The sequence below is a fragment of the Corythoichthys intestinalis genome, chromosome 1 (genome assembly GCF_030265065.1).
Source record: "Corythoichthys intestinalis isolate RoL2023-P3 chromosome 1, ASM3026506v1, whole genome shotgun sequence".
In the NCBI taxonomy this organism is placed as follows: domain Eukaryota; kingdom Metazoa; phylum Chordata; class Actinopteri; order Syngnathiformes; family Syngnathidae; genus Corythoichthys; species Corythoichthys intestinalis.
The window spans coordinates 37,364,446-37,384,072 of NC_080395.1; the positions used below are offsets into that span (position 1 = coordinate 37,364,446).

The window sequence follows — 19,627 nt, forward strand, 5'->3', positions numbered from 1 at the left end:
ATGAACAGGCCCAAACCGAATAGAATTTCATTCCGATTCACAGGGGTGGAATATTCCTTTTCCCAAACCGATTAGAAGTAAAATTATATCATGTAAACAGGGAAGCAGAATGGTGTCTGGTTGCGTTCTTTCTGCGCATGCTCCGTACTGACGTGGTGACGTCACTCGGTGACGTAAGTAACGTCACTTGCAACATGGCTTCCAAGCACACGCACAGCGCACCCACACAACTTTTTAAATGAACGGCGTATCATTCTGAAGTTTTGTTTCCACTCGAAAAGTTAAAACAGCAGCTGATCTGACGATCGATCTCCACGTTTTGCAACGTGACGCTTTGTTTTGATTAATCTGCGCATGTCAGACGGCAGTTGTCAAACGTCCTTTCGGAATAAAGGCAGACACATGTAAACGCTGGATCGGAATAGATGAAGTGACATGTAAACAGCTGATGTGAAATTTCCATTCGGAATGATTTCAATCGGTATGAATAAAAGTCAGCATGTAAACGTGGCAAATGATTCGCTTTTTCAGATCCATCTATGTATATTTTTGACCCAGCAGATTTGATCACTTTTTCTGTTAACCCATAATAAAGTCATAAAAGAACCAAACTTCATGAATGTTTTTTTGTGACAAAGAAGTATCTGTTCCAATCACTCTATCGGAGAAAAATCAGAGTTGTAGAAATAACTGGCAACTCAAGAGAGCCATGACATTATGTTCTTCACAAGTGTATGTAAACTTTTGACCACAACTGTAACACCATAACATAACAAGCTGCAAACTGGTATTTTAGCAAGTAACGTTGATTCATAATATTGTAGGTCATATAAAACCATGTGGACCATGTGCCATGAGTTTGCCTGGGGGAGGGGTGGGGGGCATCTTTAAGCCATCATTGAAACTGACTACATTTAAGCATAAGCACAAGCTAATGTAAATGCACTTTTAAATAGAACAACAGCTACAGCCTGACAAGAATTTATTACTTTTTGAGAATTTGCTTTACAATGTGATGAGGTTGCATTATCACAAACTCAATTAACTGGACTGTCATTATTGGCAATAGGTAATTGTGTATACAGTAACAGTGACTGTGTCAGTCCTAAACAGAAAATGAGTCACTAATGTTATCCCTGCAGCATTTCAGAACCCTTGCACACACCCCCTCCAAATGGGGACTACAGAAGTCAACTCCAGCTGATGTTGTGTTGCACAGCTGTGAGTGTGTCTAAGTGCGAGCCTCTTTCTCAGCCACTGTCAGTGTTGTTACGTAATCGCTGTTGCTCCCGTGCACCCGGAACAAGTGGAGGGTGAAGAAGGATTTAATGAGGTCTGTTTGTGCACCATCCTATGTCAAAACTCCCTTCCTATCTGTACAAAACGGATTCAAAATAAAACATGGAACAACATTTGGGCATGGTAACCATGCAGATAAATGCGCTATATAAGTACAGTCCATTTACCATTTAAAAAAAAATTCTACTCCTATATATTTGAGTCAAGTTAGCTTTGACATAGCAAGATTATAGTTTGCACAATGAATGGAAGCAAACTTTTGTTCTAACTTGTCACCTAATGTTTCACAAAAATATGAGAGTCTATCCATTTTGAAGGAATTTTATTTAACCTTGGCACCACTAATCGAGTGCCTCATTCACGCCCAGGTGAGTACAAACAGCAGGTACACAGACAATCTAGGCGGGCATAACATAACAGATGGCTGAAAACAAAACAAAAAAATAACCAAATAAATGTTTCATAAGCCTATTCGGAGCATATAAGCAGTCTCTTTATGCAGAAACTACAAAAAAAACAAAAACAAAAACAAAAAACAGTAAAACAAAAACAACCTGGTTGTCCTAATAAGAGAACAGAAATAAAAGTAGCAACAAGCTTCACCAACCCTAAAAACGTTACCAGCGAATATAAAGAAAATAAAACAGGATGACACAGACAAGGCTGCATCAGACCTTTGGATAATATCACACATAAATTAAAGAATAAATACATTTGAAAATGAACACACAGAACACCAGCAGGAGCTGACTTTTAGAGCATTAATCAATGCTGAAGGTGAGGAGACATTCAAATCTGCAGTGGGAATTAAGAACAAGAGTCACACCGAGCATTTGTCTGATTAAAGTGAAACAGCAAGCATGAAAAAGGTTAAAAATAAACATTAACAAAATTCAATTGTAAGAGAACATGTAAACCATGGAAAAGGGCATTATTTTTGCAAAACTAGCAAAAGTATTTTCCAGAGGGAAAAATAAAACTGCAAATGATGTTGATGTTATCACCAAACCATCAACCACCAACCAAAATGCACTCAGATTTTACTATTTAAGAACTGCATGTAAACAAAATAGCCTAAACACGGCCAAAAAGTAGAGATCAAAATGTGCTTTCTTGCGTTTTTGACAAAATTACACTTTGTTACAACAAGTCTATAAAATTGTCGCACACATGTACAGAATAACAAGTAGAAAGGAACTTACCTCAAAATTTTCTCGCATCCAACAATAAAAAGGTTGGAAGTCGATAATTATTTCGAAGATATGAAAACAACAGCAGTCCGACACAAAGCAGATAGTGCCTTGTGTATTACAGTGACTGGACATGAAACCGACAAACCCCGAGATCTCTATATATCAGTAGTAGGTGAGCTGGTGCTACTGTGAATATGTTTTCAGGTCAAAATGCTTTGGCTTGAGTCATTAGATACATTTAGAGACCTGTAGTCTACTAAAACTCTTTTAGTGGGCAACACATGGTAATAGCTGTAGTACAGTAACATCTACACAGCCTTTAACTGGTTGCTCATTCCTTTTAGGATTCATTAAAATTCACTTTTTCATCCAAGGAAAAAAATAGTATAGCCCTCCTCGAGGATGGTGGTAACATCAGACAGATTTTCTGCCTTCCTCTATCCCAATATTAAGGCACGCCAACTGTCCTCGTTTTGAGCTATTTGCCATTAAAGAGTTGCAGGTCGAGGCGGACCCACACTTCCCCCGTGGGCACCTCGTGCAGCAGAAGGCGTCGCGTTACAGCGCCCTTGTTCTCCATTTCTTTCTTTATGGTCGCCACAGGAACCTCCGTTCGTCCCAGGAAGTCTGAAAAGGGAACAGGAACATTTGTAGTCGTTCTTAGTGAAGAAGCAGGAGGATGAAGGTGAGAACTGACCATCAGGAGCAAAGGGGTCTCTCTCAAAGATGGTGATGCAGAGGACATCTTGGTAGACATCCTTGATTTGGAACTGACAGTTGAAGTTCCACTTGGGGGAGACTGTATCATTGATCACTCGGGAGGTGAAGACCTGAGATCCCATGGTCACCTCGCAGTACGGATTCATTTTACCTGGAGTGAGATGACGAAGAAAAGCAAGTGATACTGATATTTCAACAATGCGTAATTTAAGATTAAATACAAAATTAAATGTTTACATGCATTAAATAATAATGTACATGTAAATGAACTGCATAAAAAAACTACTTCTTGAGGTCATGTGGCAGTTTGTTTTTCTTATTGCAAAGTAGCTTCTCTGCTTTATCACACTGACATCTGTTTCTCTGCTCATCGAGATTGAACTGCAGCACTGTCTCTTACTCGTAATGCTGCTTCTGTATTCCCACATCCAAGAAATGCTCTATGTAAAGAAGGTCAATTGAAGGCGCTACGAAATACACAGGCTCCTAAAAAGACCTAACTGAAATGTGCACTGCCAAACTTTTCATACGTTTTCTCCCAGTTTATTTGACTGGAAGACAACGAATGAGTGTCGGAACTAGAGATGTTTGTCTACGGTGTTTATTGCTTTAGTTAGCTGTTCAAAGGCGGCAAAATAAGAGAAGCCAACAATGGGAAATTAATCTCGTGGAGAGAAACTCAATTCTGCTGCACAGTGATCCCTCGCTACTTCGCGCTTCAAACTTCGCGTCCTCAGTCCATTGTGGATTTTTTTTCCAATTAAAAATAAATAAAAACATATGAGCTGTTCCGAGCTGATCGCGTAGTCTCACTCTCCCTGCTCTTGTTTGTCAGAGAGTGAACTAGAGTAGCTTATTAAAGTAAACGATGACTGACAGACTGTTAAGCTTTGATCTTGCCAGAGACTCGACCTTCAAAGAGCTGCATGCGTCAATCATCATTTTAACTTGTTAAACAGTTGCTGTGGCAACACATTGTTAGGGCTGCAGCTATCGAATATTTTAGTAATTGAGTAATTGACTGAAAATTCTATCGATTAATTAATTCTATCGAGTAATCGGATAAAAACTTTTTTTTTTTTTTAGGTAAAGAGCAATTATAAATATACATGAGGAAAAAAAGACATTTAATCCAATATTGAACCATTTTCAGTCAATCAATGTCTTTATTTTCAATGTACATTGTTGAAAACAGCTAACAATTGCATCTAAGATGTGACTAGAAAAAAAATTCACTGCTTTCACTCAAAAAACCTCTAGATCTTATAAAAAAAAACATATTTCTTACCTAGAAATGTAATTACGCTTGATAACACACATCACTTGAAAGCTACGTGTTTTCCCACGTGTTTCAATTTCATTTCCATTTGTGTCAAGCTATTTTTAAGTTCTAGTTAAGTTTTAAGTTAGTCTAAACTGTAAGTACTGATAGGATTTTGAGTTTTTGCAATATTCAAAATAAATGTATGATACCTGCTGTATTGGAGCACATTAGGGACCAGTGCTACTTGGTGTTTTATTCAGCAATGACTACTGAGCTAAAAGTGATAGTTAGCTTTATTATGTTTTAATTTTACACCCTCATTACTCTATAGCGCAGTGTTTTTACAGATTAAATAAAGCCTGTATGTAAGACACGTTAGCCACGCATCGACAGTGGTCATAATCAATAGAAACCTAGCCCTCCGAAGGGCTAACGTTACGTGAGCGAGTGACAGTAACGTTATATTTATTAGCGATGAGAAGTCTACTGCTTAAAGATGGCGGCTGTTTACTAACACTGCCCAGACGCGGCCGAGTGTCATTTCGCATCTAGTCCTAAATACATGCGATATCTATGAGACGCATTGGACACTACCTGCTACTAGCATCATGCGGGCGTAGTTTTTAGCAACGTCGGTGTAGTTTGTAGCGGCTGTCGGCTGCGGTAAGTTTTTTTTGTTTTTTGTTTTATTGCTTCTTCCTCTACGCACGTGATGTCAGCGCGTTGTCCCGCATTAAAAGTTGTCCGGGCAAAACGTGATGCTTAGAGCTGGCAAAATTAAACGATTTCTCGAGGTGAATATAATCACTCGGATTAGTTTTTAAACTGGAGTTACTCGAGTTTTCATTTCAGCTCTACATTTTGTGTATGTGAGCAGCTGGAACGGACTCTCAATGAAGCATTAATGAAGACAAGCATTTTTTCTTTTTTACTTTTTTTTTTAATGGATTGGGCATCTACTTCTTTTCTTGTTTAAAAATAATTATATGGGACAATAACATGCTTGAAACTTGTCATAATTATTACATTTAGAGTGCTTAAAAACATTTATTAATACATATATATACATAAAAGATTTTTTTTTTATTATACTTTGGGGGAAAAGGTGAAACCATGTCTTATAGCAAAGGTGGGCAAACTATTCCACAAAGGGCCGCTGTGGGTGCGGGTTTTTGCTGCAACCCATCAAGAGGACACCTTTTCACCAATCTGGTGTGTTATGAGTGCAATCAGTTGATTGCAGTCAGGTGCTTCTTGTTTCCATTTCAACCTCATTGGTTAAAAGCTCTGTGCTGGATCAGTTGGAACAAAGACCAGGACCCACTGCGGCCCTCGAGGACCGGTTTGCCCACCCGTCTTATTAGTATCTTTTTCCAATTATAAATCTGAATAAATACACTGAACACCCCAAAAAAAAAAAAAGTTTTTTTTTTTTTTAGACGGGGGGGGGGTTCTTCTTGGTTTTTCACTATCGCGGTGGCCTCTGGTCCCCATTAACTCATTTGCTCCTAGAAGCGTATAAATACGTTTTATTTTTAAATGCTTCATTGTCCCAAAAACTTATTCATACATCTTTTGCGCGTTTTTTTTTTTTTTTTAAAACAAGAAGCATCTATAGCTTGCGATCTATCTGAGAAACAAAAAAACAAGGCTCCAAACCCATTTTAAAGCAATAAAACTGGCCACTGGAGCGCAGTAGTGCATTTTGTAAGACCCGCAACCTGATTCAACAGCAATAAACGGCCGGGCAGCACGGTCAGAGAGCTGGCGGCATGATGCCAGGCGGCGCTCCGACCGAACAAAACCGAGAGGACGCCTGGGAGGCCAGGCGCTGGACGACCGAGCAAAACGAGTGGGACCCCCAGTGCAGCGGCTCGCCGAGCAGACCCCGCAGAGACGCAAAAATAATCCATCTTTGTGAGACAGACAACGATGAGGGGAAAGTTTACACGGCTGACGTGGCGATAACGGCGTCATCTCGGCGACAAAGCGTCATTTCTCAGTAGTCATGTGTAAATAAATTGTTAGTTTGCTATCAAAAGCTCTATTTGTCTGGTTGTTCATGGTATTTTGTAAAAGGAAAACATTATTCAGATGTTTGGGATGTAACTAATGCAAAAAATAGCTTTGTTAAAATCAAAGTTATGTTTGAAATGTACAGTATGCGTTTACAAAAAGCTCATTTTCTTTTTTTTAATTAGAAATGGGAAAATTGCTCAAACTAAGCTATTTTCTAATGCTGATTTCTAAAGAATGGAAAAAGATATGAACTTACTTTTTTGTCTGCTGAAAGAAGAGAGTCTAATCTTTCTTTTGGTGGGTTCCATGTTTATATAGCAATAGAACAGAATTTTCTGTGGGCCTTGCAAAATCAGTCAAAATCCAGAAAAACGGCCGGGAGCAAAGGGCCTTGCTCTAGTGAAAATGGCTGGGAATGAATGAGTTAACTGCGAAAAATACGGGATTACTTACTATATATGCGAAAGTATGTAATACATGCTGTTTCATTGTAAGTGGGCATAGCTGTGCCAAGCCTTTCTAGGAGGAAAAGAAATGCACCCTACTAAACTATTTGCTTGCAACAACAGAACTTTCAGTTTTGGTCATGTTATGTCGGTTAAAAAAAAAGCGTTTCGGAGCGAAATCAAGCCACATTTCGGCCTAAAATTTTTAGGTGCGTCTCTATTGCCTACCGTTGGACTTGACTGCCTTCAGCTCCGTGGCCTCCAAGATTGTGACGAAGAGTCGACCAATTCCAGTACCCCTCATGGAGCGAGCTAAAAAGTTAAAATCCATTAATCTAAAATGACCATCTACTATAAAACAGATGTATGAGAGAGAGAAAGAGATACCATGGTAGGCCTTGTCCCGCTTTTTCTTTTCCATCTCGAGACATTCTTCAGATGCAGCCTTGATCTTCTGAACCCAGGCTGTCCTGCACACACAAAGAATCAGAGTGATCATCTAGGGCCTAGGCCATCCAGGTGTCCTAAAGGTGTTCATCATCTGTAATATAAAACATTTTAAGACCACTTTGAAGTGGATTCTATACCAAATGTTGTTCTTTTCCTTTCAACTTTTCCTTTCAGGGGCGCCACAGCGAATCAGTTGTCTCCATCTAACCCTGTCCTCTGCATCCTCTGCTCTCACTAACCCTGTCTTCTGCATCCTCTGCGCCACATTAACTACCTTCATGTCCTCTTTAACTACATCCATAAACCTCCTCTTCGGTCATCCTCTAGTCCTCCTGCCTGGCATATAGAAATACAGCATCCTTTTTCCAATATACTCATTATCTCTCCCTGGACATGCCCAAACCATCTCAGTCTAGCATCTCTGAATATCTACAAATCTTCTAACATGTGCTGTCCCTGTGATATGCTCATTCCTGATCCTATCCATCCTGGCGGCTCCTAAAGAGAACCTTGGCGTCTTCATCTCTGCCACCTCCCGCTCTGCTGCCTGTCTTTTCCTCAGTGGCGCTGTCTCTCGACCAAACAACATCGCTGGTCTCACCACAGTTTTATAAACCTTTCCTTTTAGCTGAAACCCTTCTTTCACACATCACACCTGACACTTTTCTACACCTGTTCCAGTCTGCCTATACACACTTCTTCATTTCTATTCCACAATCTCCATTACTCTGGAATGTTGAGCCTAAATACTTAATCCTCCACCCTCTTGGTCTCTTCTCCCTGTAGCCTAGCTCTTCCACTTGGGGCTCTCCCATTAACACACAGATACTCAGTCTTGCTTCGGCAAACCTTCATTCCCCTCCTTTCCAAGGCAAACCTCCATAACTCAAGTTTGTCCTACACCTCTTCTCTGCTCTCAGTACAGACCACAATGTCATCTGCAAACAATAACAAGTCTGTACTTTTATTACAGTTTTCTTTACAAGCCTGAAACACAATGCCAGAGAACGAATGGCGAAATCGAGTTTGGGCTCAGCAATTTATTTTAACATTCCTCTTGCTTCGGTCTTAAATAACTCCCGTATTGATAAAAGAATATTGGGATCATACAGTGATAAGTAATACAGTGTACAAATAGCAATACAAATCGTATCACCCTCCCAGTCCAAACAGACTGGACGTCTATTGCTGTCAAAGGCAGCCAATAAGTTCATCATTCAATAACTTTAAAACCCCTTCTAGCCTAGTGTATCACATTTGATACACTCAGAATTTCATTATTTTGAGACTAATTTAGAATTTTGAAAAAAAAAAAAAAAAAAAAAAAAAAGATGCAAGTCAACACATGCATCTGCAGGTTCCATGAGAAAAAAAATCTGGATTTAGCAAGGGTTATAGATATTCGAGCGCTTATTCCACATTTTCATTTTGATTTGTCTTTTTCTACAAATTTAAAAAAAGTACCATTAGGACCTTATTTTTTAAGTTTTGGGATTTTCTGACAATTGCTTCATGTTGCAGGCATTAAGAGGTTAAAGCAGTTACAACAGTAGGAAGTTGTTCAGTTGTTTATCTGTTTCCTTAGTTTTAGTGTTGTAAATGATAATGGTGATCCCTCGTTTTTGACGGTAAATGGGGACCAGATCCCGCCGTGATAAGTGAAAAACCACCAGGTAGCCCCCCCCCCCCATTCAATGTATTTATTCAGATTCATCATTGGAAAGTGATACACATAAGACATGTTTTTCACTTATTTTCCCAAAGTATATAACAAAAAAAAAAAACTTTTAAGTATATACAGTATATTATTAATAAATTGTTTTAAGCACTTCAAATGTAATAATTATGATAAGTTTTAAACATGTTACTGTCCCACCGAATTATTTTTAAACAAGAATAAATTAAAATGCTTCTCTTCATTACATGCTTCATTGAGTGAGTCCACTCAAATCCGCTCAAGCTGCTCACTTACACACAATGAGTTGCCACAGCAACTGTTTAACAAGTTAAATGATGATTGACGCATGCGGCACTTTGAAGCTACACTACAAACTTTCTTTCAATAAACAGCTATATACTTACGTTTGATCATGGATGAGCATGTAGAAAAGCTCTCCCCAGACACTTTCTGCCATGTTAGCTGGTCTCCTATGACTCTCTCGCCGTTTACAGCTTCGCCGTGTAGTAAAACATTATTTTGCCATATTCGTGTTGACCATGTGGCAGCTACACGCTCCTCCGACGTCGGCTGGTTTGTCCGGCGGTCATTGTCCAGCTGCTTCCCCACAAACAAGCCCCCTGCCCTCAGCTGAGGAACGACGAGCTCTAACTTGCTCGTCACCGGGCAGATTGCCGATCAGCGAAGACCATCGACAACCCAGCCACCGTGTGAAATGATTCGGGCTAGTTATGTGTGATTTTTCGCTTCGAAGACTTTGAAACATCACTTGGTTCGGGTTAGTATGTCGGCTAGCTGTCACGCCTCTTGGTTTGCTTACATTCTCCGAAGCCTGGGCAGGGAAGTGACAAAAGCCCGACTAACTAAGGTGGCGTAAAATATCGTTCGGGAGGTGCGACAGTAAAGGTTTAAGTCGACAGTTTTGACCATTATGGAGTAATTTTGGGCATGTCGTACTGAATAAATGCATTTTTATTATTTCATATTCCATTGAGCACAAGACTGTTATTTGCCATGACCATACCATTTATTTAGCTATTGGGGGAACATACTTGGATAAAAAGAATATCCTGTAAAATTATTGGAGTAGAGAGATTGAAACAATGACATTTTGCAGCTCTCTTCGTCGCATTTTCCTCATTCTGAATAATTCCCCCTCAATGGGCTAAAAAGTAAATCAGATGAAACCATTCTCCTGCCGATGTCATCCTCCTGTTGGGGACACTAGAGCCCTTTAATTGTAAGCGTGGCTAACCGGCAGATTAAAAGACTAATTTCTCGTCATCTGCGCTTTGCCAAATTGTTGTATATAGTCGAATAGTCTCAAAATATGATTCTAATTCACATAATAATGCTATTTGAGACTTTTTTTTTCCTGTCGTACGCACTTTAAGGTAGGTGCCTGTTTTGGTTTTAGGTCGGTAGCCGCTTTGGTTTTGAAAATATTTGAATTTGGAATTATGAAAATAGGCCCCGTACGATTTGGCCCCGTTTCCCATGTCATGTCAATAGGTCATGAAGTCTATGTGCACATCTTTCTGTGCCATTGACTGGATTGTCTATTCCATTTGGACTGGCAGAGCGTTCTTTCGCCCTCTCTCTCCCAGTTCAAATGGAAAGGACGTCTGGCGCCATCAATGGTGGCCAATGAGTTAATTTGGCCTACTCTTATCTTTCATGCATTTTTGTGTGTTTGATTACCGTTCATTAATATTGTCCGTCTTCAGTATGTAAACTGTGTCGATGTGCGAGATGTGAAAGACTAGGTCGTCACTGGAAGGATCCGGCAGTTTTACCAGGATTTCATTGAGCATAACAGGCTGTAGGAAAAATGAAAACACAGACCAAAGATGACAATTCAATAAAAGAAACAAAAATATTAAAACTATGTCAGGTGGACAGACAGGATGATGGAGTGTTTCATACCGGCTTGTACAATTTTAGCTGGGTGTTGTTCTTTGTGCTGAACAGTTTGTCAATGCTAGATGAGGTGAACTGCTTTCCACTCTGAGTCAAAAGCAGGAAGTCGTTGAAGAGGAAGGCCCAAAGTTCTTTGTTGCTCTTTGCTTTGTACAGCTTGCAGACACATTAAAGACACAATTACTGTATAATATCCATTCCGAAAAAGGAATCAAATTATAGGAAACCAATTATGAAACAGGGGCAGCATAGTAATGTAAATAGTCAGGATAGTTATTTAAGATCAAGATCACCTTGCCACTGTGAAGTAATTTTCTGGGGCCCAAACAGTTGGTGATCGAGTCAAAAACAATATTCTGTGTCAAAGGGGAAAACACTTAATTCAAATGAAGTCAAAATCCAAGTCTGATTTGGTAAAAGTTTAAACCTATTACCTCGACTGTGCCATCAAACTGCACATGGTTCTGAATCCATTCCAGCCTATCTGAGTTCTCCTTATCTCTCACTCCTTCATTGACCTGAGTGGCACGAGAGAATCACATAAATAGTGACTGACAGAGACTCAAATTCATGTACAGTGGGTCAGTAATGTATGATACGCCATCCAACGAACTGCTAACCTGTTTACAGAGCTCCTCTGCCCGCTCCAGAGCTTCTTTCAGAGGACCTCTGTCAGCGTGGCCCTCCGCAGTGCACTCCAGAATCTAATGAAACAATACAAATTATGAAAAGGCTTCAGTTGACACATTGTTGCATACAAAGAGTCTGCGGACGTGCATACACTTTTGATGTGCAGTGGGTAGCGTGTGATCCTCTGCATGGGTTTGAGGAGGAAGCTGGACAACGGCATCCCTTTACATCTGTAGTCTGTGCCGATTTTCTAAAACAGAGAGGTAGTGGACTTCAAATGTCACATTCCAGATTTGGACATTTTACATCAAACCCTTCAAATTTCAAATAATCCACATACAAAATACTCAAACATGCATTTTATGTGTAAATCTACAGTACAGTACTTGTCTTAGGGCCAGTTCTAAAAAAGTACTTTTGGTAATTAAACAAAACCTAAATTAAAAACAAACTAAACTTAACCCCTTAAAGACCTGGCATCATTTAGGCCGCAATATTACCATTTGGATGTGTGGCCTACATGACCCACAAAGTTCTGTCCGCATATGTGTACGGTAGGTGTCACTTATATGCAGTGGTACCTTGACATACTATCGCTTCACCACACGATCTTTTCGATATCCGACGTAAAATTTGACTCGGCATTTGTTTCTATACACCCGACGACATGCTCGTAATACGACAACATGACAGCACCGCAGACAAACGCACAGCGTAATTTCTTGTGAGAGAAATCAACACAGTTTCAAAAAGGTTGGTTACAGGTGGTGAAACAAAGGAAGTTGATTGATGTTTATCAAATTATTTAAATAACTGTGGAGCCCTTAACAACTTAGGACGTTCATTTCATTTAAACTGCGATGACTTGCTATCTGTGTAGACTGTAACCTGTGTTTTTATATTGGTCTTATATTGCGTTTGTTTTACGTGATGCACGTTATGGCGAAGCTTTAAATCTCGTTGTACTCTGTACAATGACAATAGAGGCTTTCTATTCTATTCTATTCTATTCTATTCTATGAATGCTCATGTTTAAGAACCATTGGCTGCCAACCCTCCCTGTCAAAATGGATCAGACATCTAGCATCGTCAATGGCTGCCAATGCGTTCCCTACAAATGGTTAATAGAGCTGCCTTTTACCTTGAGGAACGACTTGAAGTCAGAGTCATTGTCGGTGCGAGTCTGAAGAAGCGTGGCTCCGTTAATCTGACAAGAGCAGAAATGGATGTACGGCTGCATGTGGGATAGCTCTGCGGCTAGAATGTCCCCGACCATCTGCACCGGCATGTTCTCCCCGCCGCTTCTCTTTCGAGCCAACAATGCTCTAATAAATACAAGGAATCCATATTGGAAGGATTTAAGAGGCAGTTTAAAAAAGATAATTTAGAAGATGTGGGACTAACCTGAGAAATTTAGAGTTGCATGAAATCAGTTCTTTCCAGTTGACAAAGATCATGCTGATTTCTTCATCTGTCAGTCGTCCTGATTCAGACATTGGCTTATAGAAAACCTGCAATGAGCACAATGGGGGATTACCATGCAGTCCTTTACTTTAACCTAACTTTAAACTAATTTAATTTGTCACACCTCCAGCACTGTCTGCAGGTCCTCCACGTATCTCTCTTCGGTCTGAAGCAGTTCATGGATATAGCCTTGTCTCTTCTTCTCTAGGGGGCTCAGCGAGTCCAGGCTAGTTAGATCTGCACACCCTATAGCACACAAAAAAATACACACACAAGACGGGGTATTTTGGATGCAAAAAAACGTTGCAAAAAATATTTTAAAACTTGCCAACATTTTCTATGTGAATTCAGAACCACAGGAGTAATTAACGATGCGTACACTGCCTCCTTGTGGGTATTTAAAAAGGAAAATAACCTGGTTAACCAGTGAGCATTTAGACGTCTGTTAAAACAACCTCTGTATACTTACCGGATGGCCAGAGGTTTAAAAAATGAAATCTGCTCGCACAAGTCATCACCTGATGTTTGGATATCGAAACTACAGGTATTTTTTTAAACAAAAAAAAAAAGCAAACAAAAAAAAAACAAAAAAAAAAAGGAAAGAAAGAAAACCAAAAAAAATGTATTTTCCTTGGTTACTGTCTTCACGTGTTCAAGTAAATCACACCTAGCAGCCTGAGGTCTTTTTTGTCTCTCTCGTCTTTCCGGGTGTTATCTTCTTGTTGCTGCTAGCAGATTATAAATGTTTATGTATATAAAATAATTCTGTTTGTACCAAAACAGGGAGAGGAAGTCTTTCTTCAGATCATGGTGCCATGCTTAATGTTTCCAAGCATTCACACTTGGTGTTTCTGGGTATGTATGTGTTTTTTTCTTTCATAAAACACTTAATAAAATAAAATAAAATAAAATAAAATTTCCTCACAAAACCATGTTATTAGTCAGTTTTGGGTGATGGGGACAGTTACAAGGTTTCCTAAATTAAGCTCATCCCAACTTAATATTGTTGATATACATGCACACAGACAGACACACATGCTCGAACCAAAGGAATATTCAGGAATAATAACACTAACACTTAATTGTGAAATTCAAAAAAGCTTTAATGTTTTAAGGCAGAAACCAAAGGAAATAAATACACATCATCATTCCGAGCAAAGTGTTTTACGCTGTTTTCTTGAAGATTTAAATAGAAAGAGCTTGTGGTACACTGATCCAGATCATTCAGAAACAATTTTTAAAAACTTTAGGCAGAAAAGTCTCCTTTTAAGCATTAGCACAGCATAGCGGCGCACTAGACATAGGTTTTCCCTCAAGCTTACACACTCTTAATAAAAATCAAAATTGTATTCCTGTAGGAAAACGTCCACTTCCATCGAGGATTATCTGAAGAAGGCACTAACAAGTTTGAGGCAAAACTGGTAGAATTTTAGATAACATTTGTGTTTGTGAATTAAGAAGTGTGAACTCTCATAAAAAAAAGAGATGAAACGGAGCAAAGAAAGAAGGAACTCAGTTGGGATTCCCGAATACACCATAGAGAGACCCACTCCCCATCTTTTTCTGCGTGCTCATTACAAAAAAAGGCACAAAGAATTATTGCATCACACTATAAAACAGCCCCTCAAAACTACAAGAATCCTCCAAAACATTACTTTAGTCAGAGTGAATGGGGTGGGATGGTCCAGAAAGCAAAACACTAGTCCATTAGAGCAATGTGCAATAAAAGTGTGTCTCTCTGAAGTCAGGTGTAGGAGGAAGTGGAACCAACTCTACCACCCTAGAAGGAGAAAAGAGGGCAAGTGGGTGGGAGGGCAACAAGTGGGAAATTAAGAAGAAGGTGAGAAAGTCAGGAAATGGCAAAACAGGAAGAATGGAATGAAAACAAGAGAATTATAGCAAACAAGAAGACAGAAATCTGGTTTAGATTATCAAAATTTACTACAAGAGCTGATGTGGTGAAAGATTTCCTGTGTGGCACTGATTGAAGGGGAAGAATGGCCATCTAGCAATATAAGATTCCCGCTACCTCCAGACTTCGCAAATGTCATATCCTTGAAGATCATGTATTATTGTGTTATCTGTTTTTGTGTATTATTGCATTATGTGGTATCCATGTTGGTGACTGACAGTGGTCCTAAAGAGATAGTCCTACTGTTTTATTCTTAAAGATGTGGGGAGTACTAGTACTTTATTAAAACGGTCTTAAGTCTCATACACCCAGATTTGTCTGATCCTGAGTTTGCATTTCAGGGAACTAACATTTCAGGAAAAAAACAGACTCTAAAGGTGGACAAAAGCCGTGATACACAAGTTAATATGGGACTTTTGTAACAGTCAGAAAAATGTCACATTAGATCTTTTGATTGCAGTGAGCAATGATGTAATCTCGTTCTTGTTTTCTCTTTTTCTATAGTCTTACTGAAGTAACCATTATTTTCTAAAGGGAAAAATTTCAGTCTAAATCTAAACAAGTCAGAAGTTGCAACTTCTTGAAATGGTTTATCTCTCATTAGGCTAGTGGTCTCAAACACGTGGCCTGGGAATCAAATGCAGCCCAAGAGACAGTATATTGTGGCCCCTTGCTTGACATCTAAGTATTTGTGTGGCATCCGTGCCATCGCTCTAGGCATTGTTTTCCCCATTTATTTTCTTAGATCACTCACAGTACAAGTTAGCACGGCCCATGGCTTTTTTTACATCCCCCCCCCCCCCCCCCCCCCCCAAGAAGTCTATTCACAGTCACTTGACTAGAACATACTCTCAGAGTGGAAGGTAAATACACCTTGTCACCCAGTCATATTCTCAAAAACTGCCATGAAGAGAAAGGTTGGCGTCCAACGTAGTCGTTGAGTTAGCTCAATGAGAAGATTGGATTACATGTAGTTTTTTAAATACCGTGGTACCTCGACATGCAATCGCTTCGACACGCAATCTTTTCGACATCCGACGTAAAATTTGACTCGCCATTTGTTTCTACATCTGACGAAATGCTCGAAATACGACTATGACAGCACCGCAGTTTCTTTGTTTTCCCGCAAAATGAACCCATGACAGATTTTCTTGAGAAATCAACATGGGTTCTAACAATGATAGTGCAGGTGGTGGAAAAAAAAGGAAAAATTGTGATACTTACCATTACAATTGACATGAAGATAGATATGATAGAAAGATATGAGTGTGGGGTGCTATCCGTGATATGGCTCGCTCAACAATACAGACATAGACGGTCTATGACTGTCTTCCTCCGTTCGCCAGTCAATATAGGTTAAGGTGTCAATTATTATTGTGGTAAAATCGTCAAAGAAATCGACAGCTTCGTCAAGTTTGTAATCATTTATTCCATCAATTTGTGCCTAGTGTCCCCCGCAGCAAATAAACAAGGTGAAAGTGAAACTAAAAAGGCTCACTCTATAAAGTCAGCCACGCGATGCGTTCAGGTACACCACGCAAACACATTCCCCACATTAGAACCCGGTTTGTTCCATTATTACAGTTATTATTATTATTATTATTGTTACGATTTTTATTCATAATGTATTTGTTTCGCTCTATGTAATTCATATTTGCAAAAGTAACATCAATATTCATTGAGAATTTAGTGTAGGTTTTCGGCCTGGTGAACGAATTAATGGAATTATAGTGTATTCTTATGGGAAAATCCTGCTCGACATACGACCATTTCAACTTACAAAAAGGTCCTGGAACGAATTTACTTTGTATGTAGAGGTACCACTGTACTTGAAATCTTTTTGTGGAATCCAGCAGCTCCTGAACAAATTGAGTTCGAGACTCCTGCTTCAGAAGGTCCACTTATACGTATATAAGCAAGTCTATCTTTTTTTTTTTTTTTTTTTTTTTAATGATTATTACTAGGCTCTATTTTTTAACTATGACAACAGTTTGTGTTCAGTGCAAAAGAACATAAACCAAGAAGTAGACAGCATGCAAAGTGCATCGGTGATAGAAAAAGCTCCCAAAAGCCACTTGAAACACGCTTATTAGGCCAAAGATTCACCACCATGTACTAGTACTACGACAAATCGAGGGTGCAGTCATGTGTAAGTGTATTACTTACACTGATGACTGGGGTCACCGTCTCCCGAGGCCATCTTAACGTAATTGGTGGGGAATAAGCCAGTGGCCCCATTGACCTCGCCCTTCCACCAGTCAGGGTCGTTCTTATCCAGAACAGTGATCAGCTGGTTTGCTGAAAAGCTCAGCTCGTCCTTGTTAGCTGCTGTGTAATCGTATATGGCGATCACCTGGCACAATCCTAGATAAAAGGACAATGTCAATAATCCCATCATTATTAACCTTTACCAATTAGTTGTGAATTATAGGTATTAGTGTGATGTCCTTAACGATACAAAATATCCAAAATTTAATATATAAAGAATGTTAGATTTGTAATTTGTTTTTCTTTCATAAGTGTCTTCCTTCTTATGTGTCTTCATAAAGTTATTTATTGTGATCATAACTATTACTTGGTAAGACATAGGTTAATGATTGACTATGGCACCAACAGCTTCATAACATAAAAATACAATACCAAGTGCTTCAGGAAAAAAAAAAATATATATATATATATATATATATATATTACAGAGCAGCAATAGTACAGTGGAGGGGTGGCAAATTGTGGTTACACCTACACACACACAAACAATGATAGATTCGAGCACTGGTGAATGTACAAATGGGGATTAATTACACACAAGGAAAAGCAGGCTATCTGGGATGTCTGCCCCCACGTCGGGAACACACTTCCTGAAAATACTGGCTTTTATTTTATGTATTAAATTTTTTTCTCTCCACAACCACACATCAGAAAAATACATTTTTTGTGTTTTTTTTAATGTATAATGCTGAGATGCACATGATAATGGTGTTGTCTGTCCCTCAACTGTGAGAGTTTCTGCATTTTACCTGACTGGCTTGCTGGTGTAGATTTGCCACTATTTGACCCCAGTATGGTAACATGTGTGGAAGGAAACCAGCCCTTCTGCCGTTTTTTACCACGGGCCTGTTGTCAAAACACATACACAAAAAAAATTGTTGTAACTTCAAACAGGCAAAACGTTGATCTTCCCTTTTAAATGGCCAACACAGTGGATACTAGTTAAATAATTTGGTGCCATCTACTGTCCATAATTAGATCACTACTGACCTGGAGTTCTCCAAGCCACCAGCCTGAAGCATTCTTGCTGAGGACTACGACAAGTTGGCCATTCTCCAGGCTCAGTTGCCCCGGTATAGAGGAGAAATGTGCTCTGCTCACCTTGCCAATCTCTGTGTAAATACAAATATTAGCAAAACAAAAAACAAAACAAAAAAAAAAAAAAAAACTAAAGTAAAACTTTAAAAAATACAAAAAGGGTAAAACAGAGATGTAACACATGAAAATTGTAAAAAATTTGTGTAAAAGTAAAGATACTGACCTGGCTTCTTAGCAGATGTGCTCGACTAATAAATGAACACGAAAGAAAAGGTTAACAAAGGACCACAATATATGTCATGAGCTAAAATATAGGCTAACATTCTTACATCTGCCTCCTTAGGTTTGACATAGGTGCCAGGAAAGGCACCTGTGCGGTCACCAATGGTGCCGTTCCACCACTCTCCACCTTTCTTGGTCACCAGTATAACATCTCCCTCTCTGAACGTCAGATCTGAAGGCTCTGATGATTCGTACTGGTATAACGCTGTATACTCTAGATAATGAAAGTTGGTACAAGATAGTTTGTCAATCAGGCAAGAACCACAACAATGCTAAATAACTCTTAATCAAGCCCATATTTACACGTTAAATCAGATAAACTCACCTTCAAATTGCTGATTGTCACCTGTCCCTGCAGTACTGGATGAGGAGCTCTTCATTCTGTGAACACAAACACAGAAATAATTTAAAAAAAAAATTCTAAAGTCTTATACGAACTTAAAACAGTACTTGGAAATGTTGGATCTCTAGGAGTGGCTCAAAATCTTACAAAGTTGTGTCAATGTTATGTCGTAGAGTTGGTGGAATATACTCTGTTATGGCTTGAACTTATCCATTGTGTAAAAAGCTACCAAGGTTAAGAGTGAGTTGTAAGTCTATTTGTAAGAGGAGTACTTTGATTGCATGACTTTGTTTGTTACTGAGGCTTTCACAAAAATAGCCTATTAGCTGCCATTGACGGATGAACCAGAATTGCTTTAAAATGATCTGTTTTTAAATTGACCACAAAGTACCTATGATCTATTACTAATACAACACTCAATCTAAAAAAAGCACAACAACCTTCCTCCTGTTCTTACGGCTTTAATGTTATTTGATAAATTCACCAATTGGCTGACATTGGGAACCATTCTGATTGGGAGGGACTGGCAGGATTGGGATTGGCATAGAAACATGATTGTTCAATGCCAGCGATACCAGTTCAAATGGACTTGATGCGTTTAGCACAAAATGAGTTAACCCTTTATAGAGCAAGTGTCTATTTTTGAATTTCAAAGACCTGGCGCAACTTGTGTGATGGGGATGTCCCGATCCGATTGTGTG

General features: G+C 39.1%; 1 protein-coding gene across 2 annotated transcripts in view; it reads right to left on the minus strand.

The window, feature by feature from the left end:
- Positions 1-683: 683 nt before the first annotated feature.
- The window catches only part of itsn2b (intersectin 2b), a 61,343-nt gene continuing 42,399 nt past the window's right edge, over positions 684-19,627 (minus strand). The window contains exons 22-40 of one of the 2 annotated variants that reach the window (XM_057833119.1): positions 18,909-18,964; positions 18,631-18,797; positions 18,525-18,549; positions 18,254-18,375; positions 18,013-18,109; positions 17,162-17,359; positions 13,208-13,329; positions 13,024-13,130; positions 12,761-12,944; positions 11,771-11,869; positions 11,610-11,693; positions 11,424-11,507; positions 11,283-11,345; positions 10,996-11,145; positions 10,771-10,889; positions 7,329-7,411; positions 7,170-7,253; positions 3,190-3,363; positions 684-3,119 (exon numbers count right to left, since the gene is read on the minus strand). In XM_057833119.1, the coding sequence (XP_057689102.1) occupies positions 2,971-3,119; positions 3,190-3,363; positions 7,170-7,253; positions 7,329-7,411; positions 10,771-10,889; positions 10,996-11,145; positions 11,283-11,345; positions 11,424-11,507; positions 11,610-11,693; positions 11,771-11,869; positions 12,761-12,944; positions 13,024-13,130; positions 13,208-13,329; positions 17,162-17,359; positions 18,013-18,109; positions 18,254-18,375; positions 18,525-18,549; positions 18,631-18,797; positions 18,909-18,964 (2,167 nt within the window). In that variant the 3' untranslated portion in view covers positions 684-2,970. The remainder of the gene's footprint in view (positions 3,120-3,189; positions 3,364-7,169; positions 7,254-7,328; positions 7,412-10,770; positions 10,890-10,995; positions 11,146-11,282; positions 11,346-11,423; positions 11,508-11,609; positions 11,694-11,770; positions 11,870-12,760; positions 12,945-13,023; positions 13,131-13,207; positions 13,330-17,161; positions 17,360-18,012; positions 18,110-18,253; positions 18,376-18,524; positions 18,550-18,630; positions 18,798-18,908; positions 18,965-19,627) is intronic. The other variant, XM_057833110.1, reaches the window with a different exon arrangement.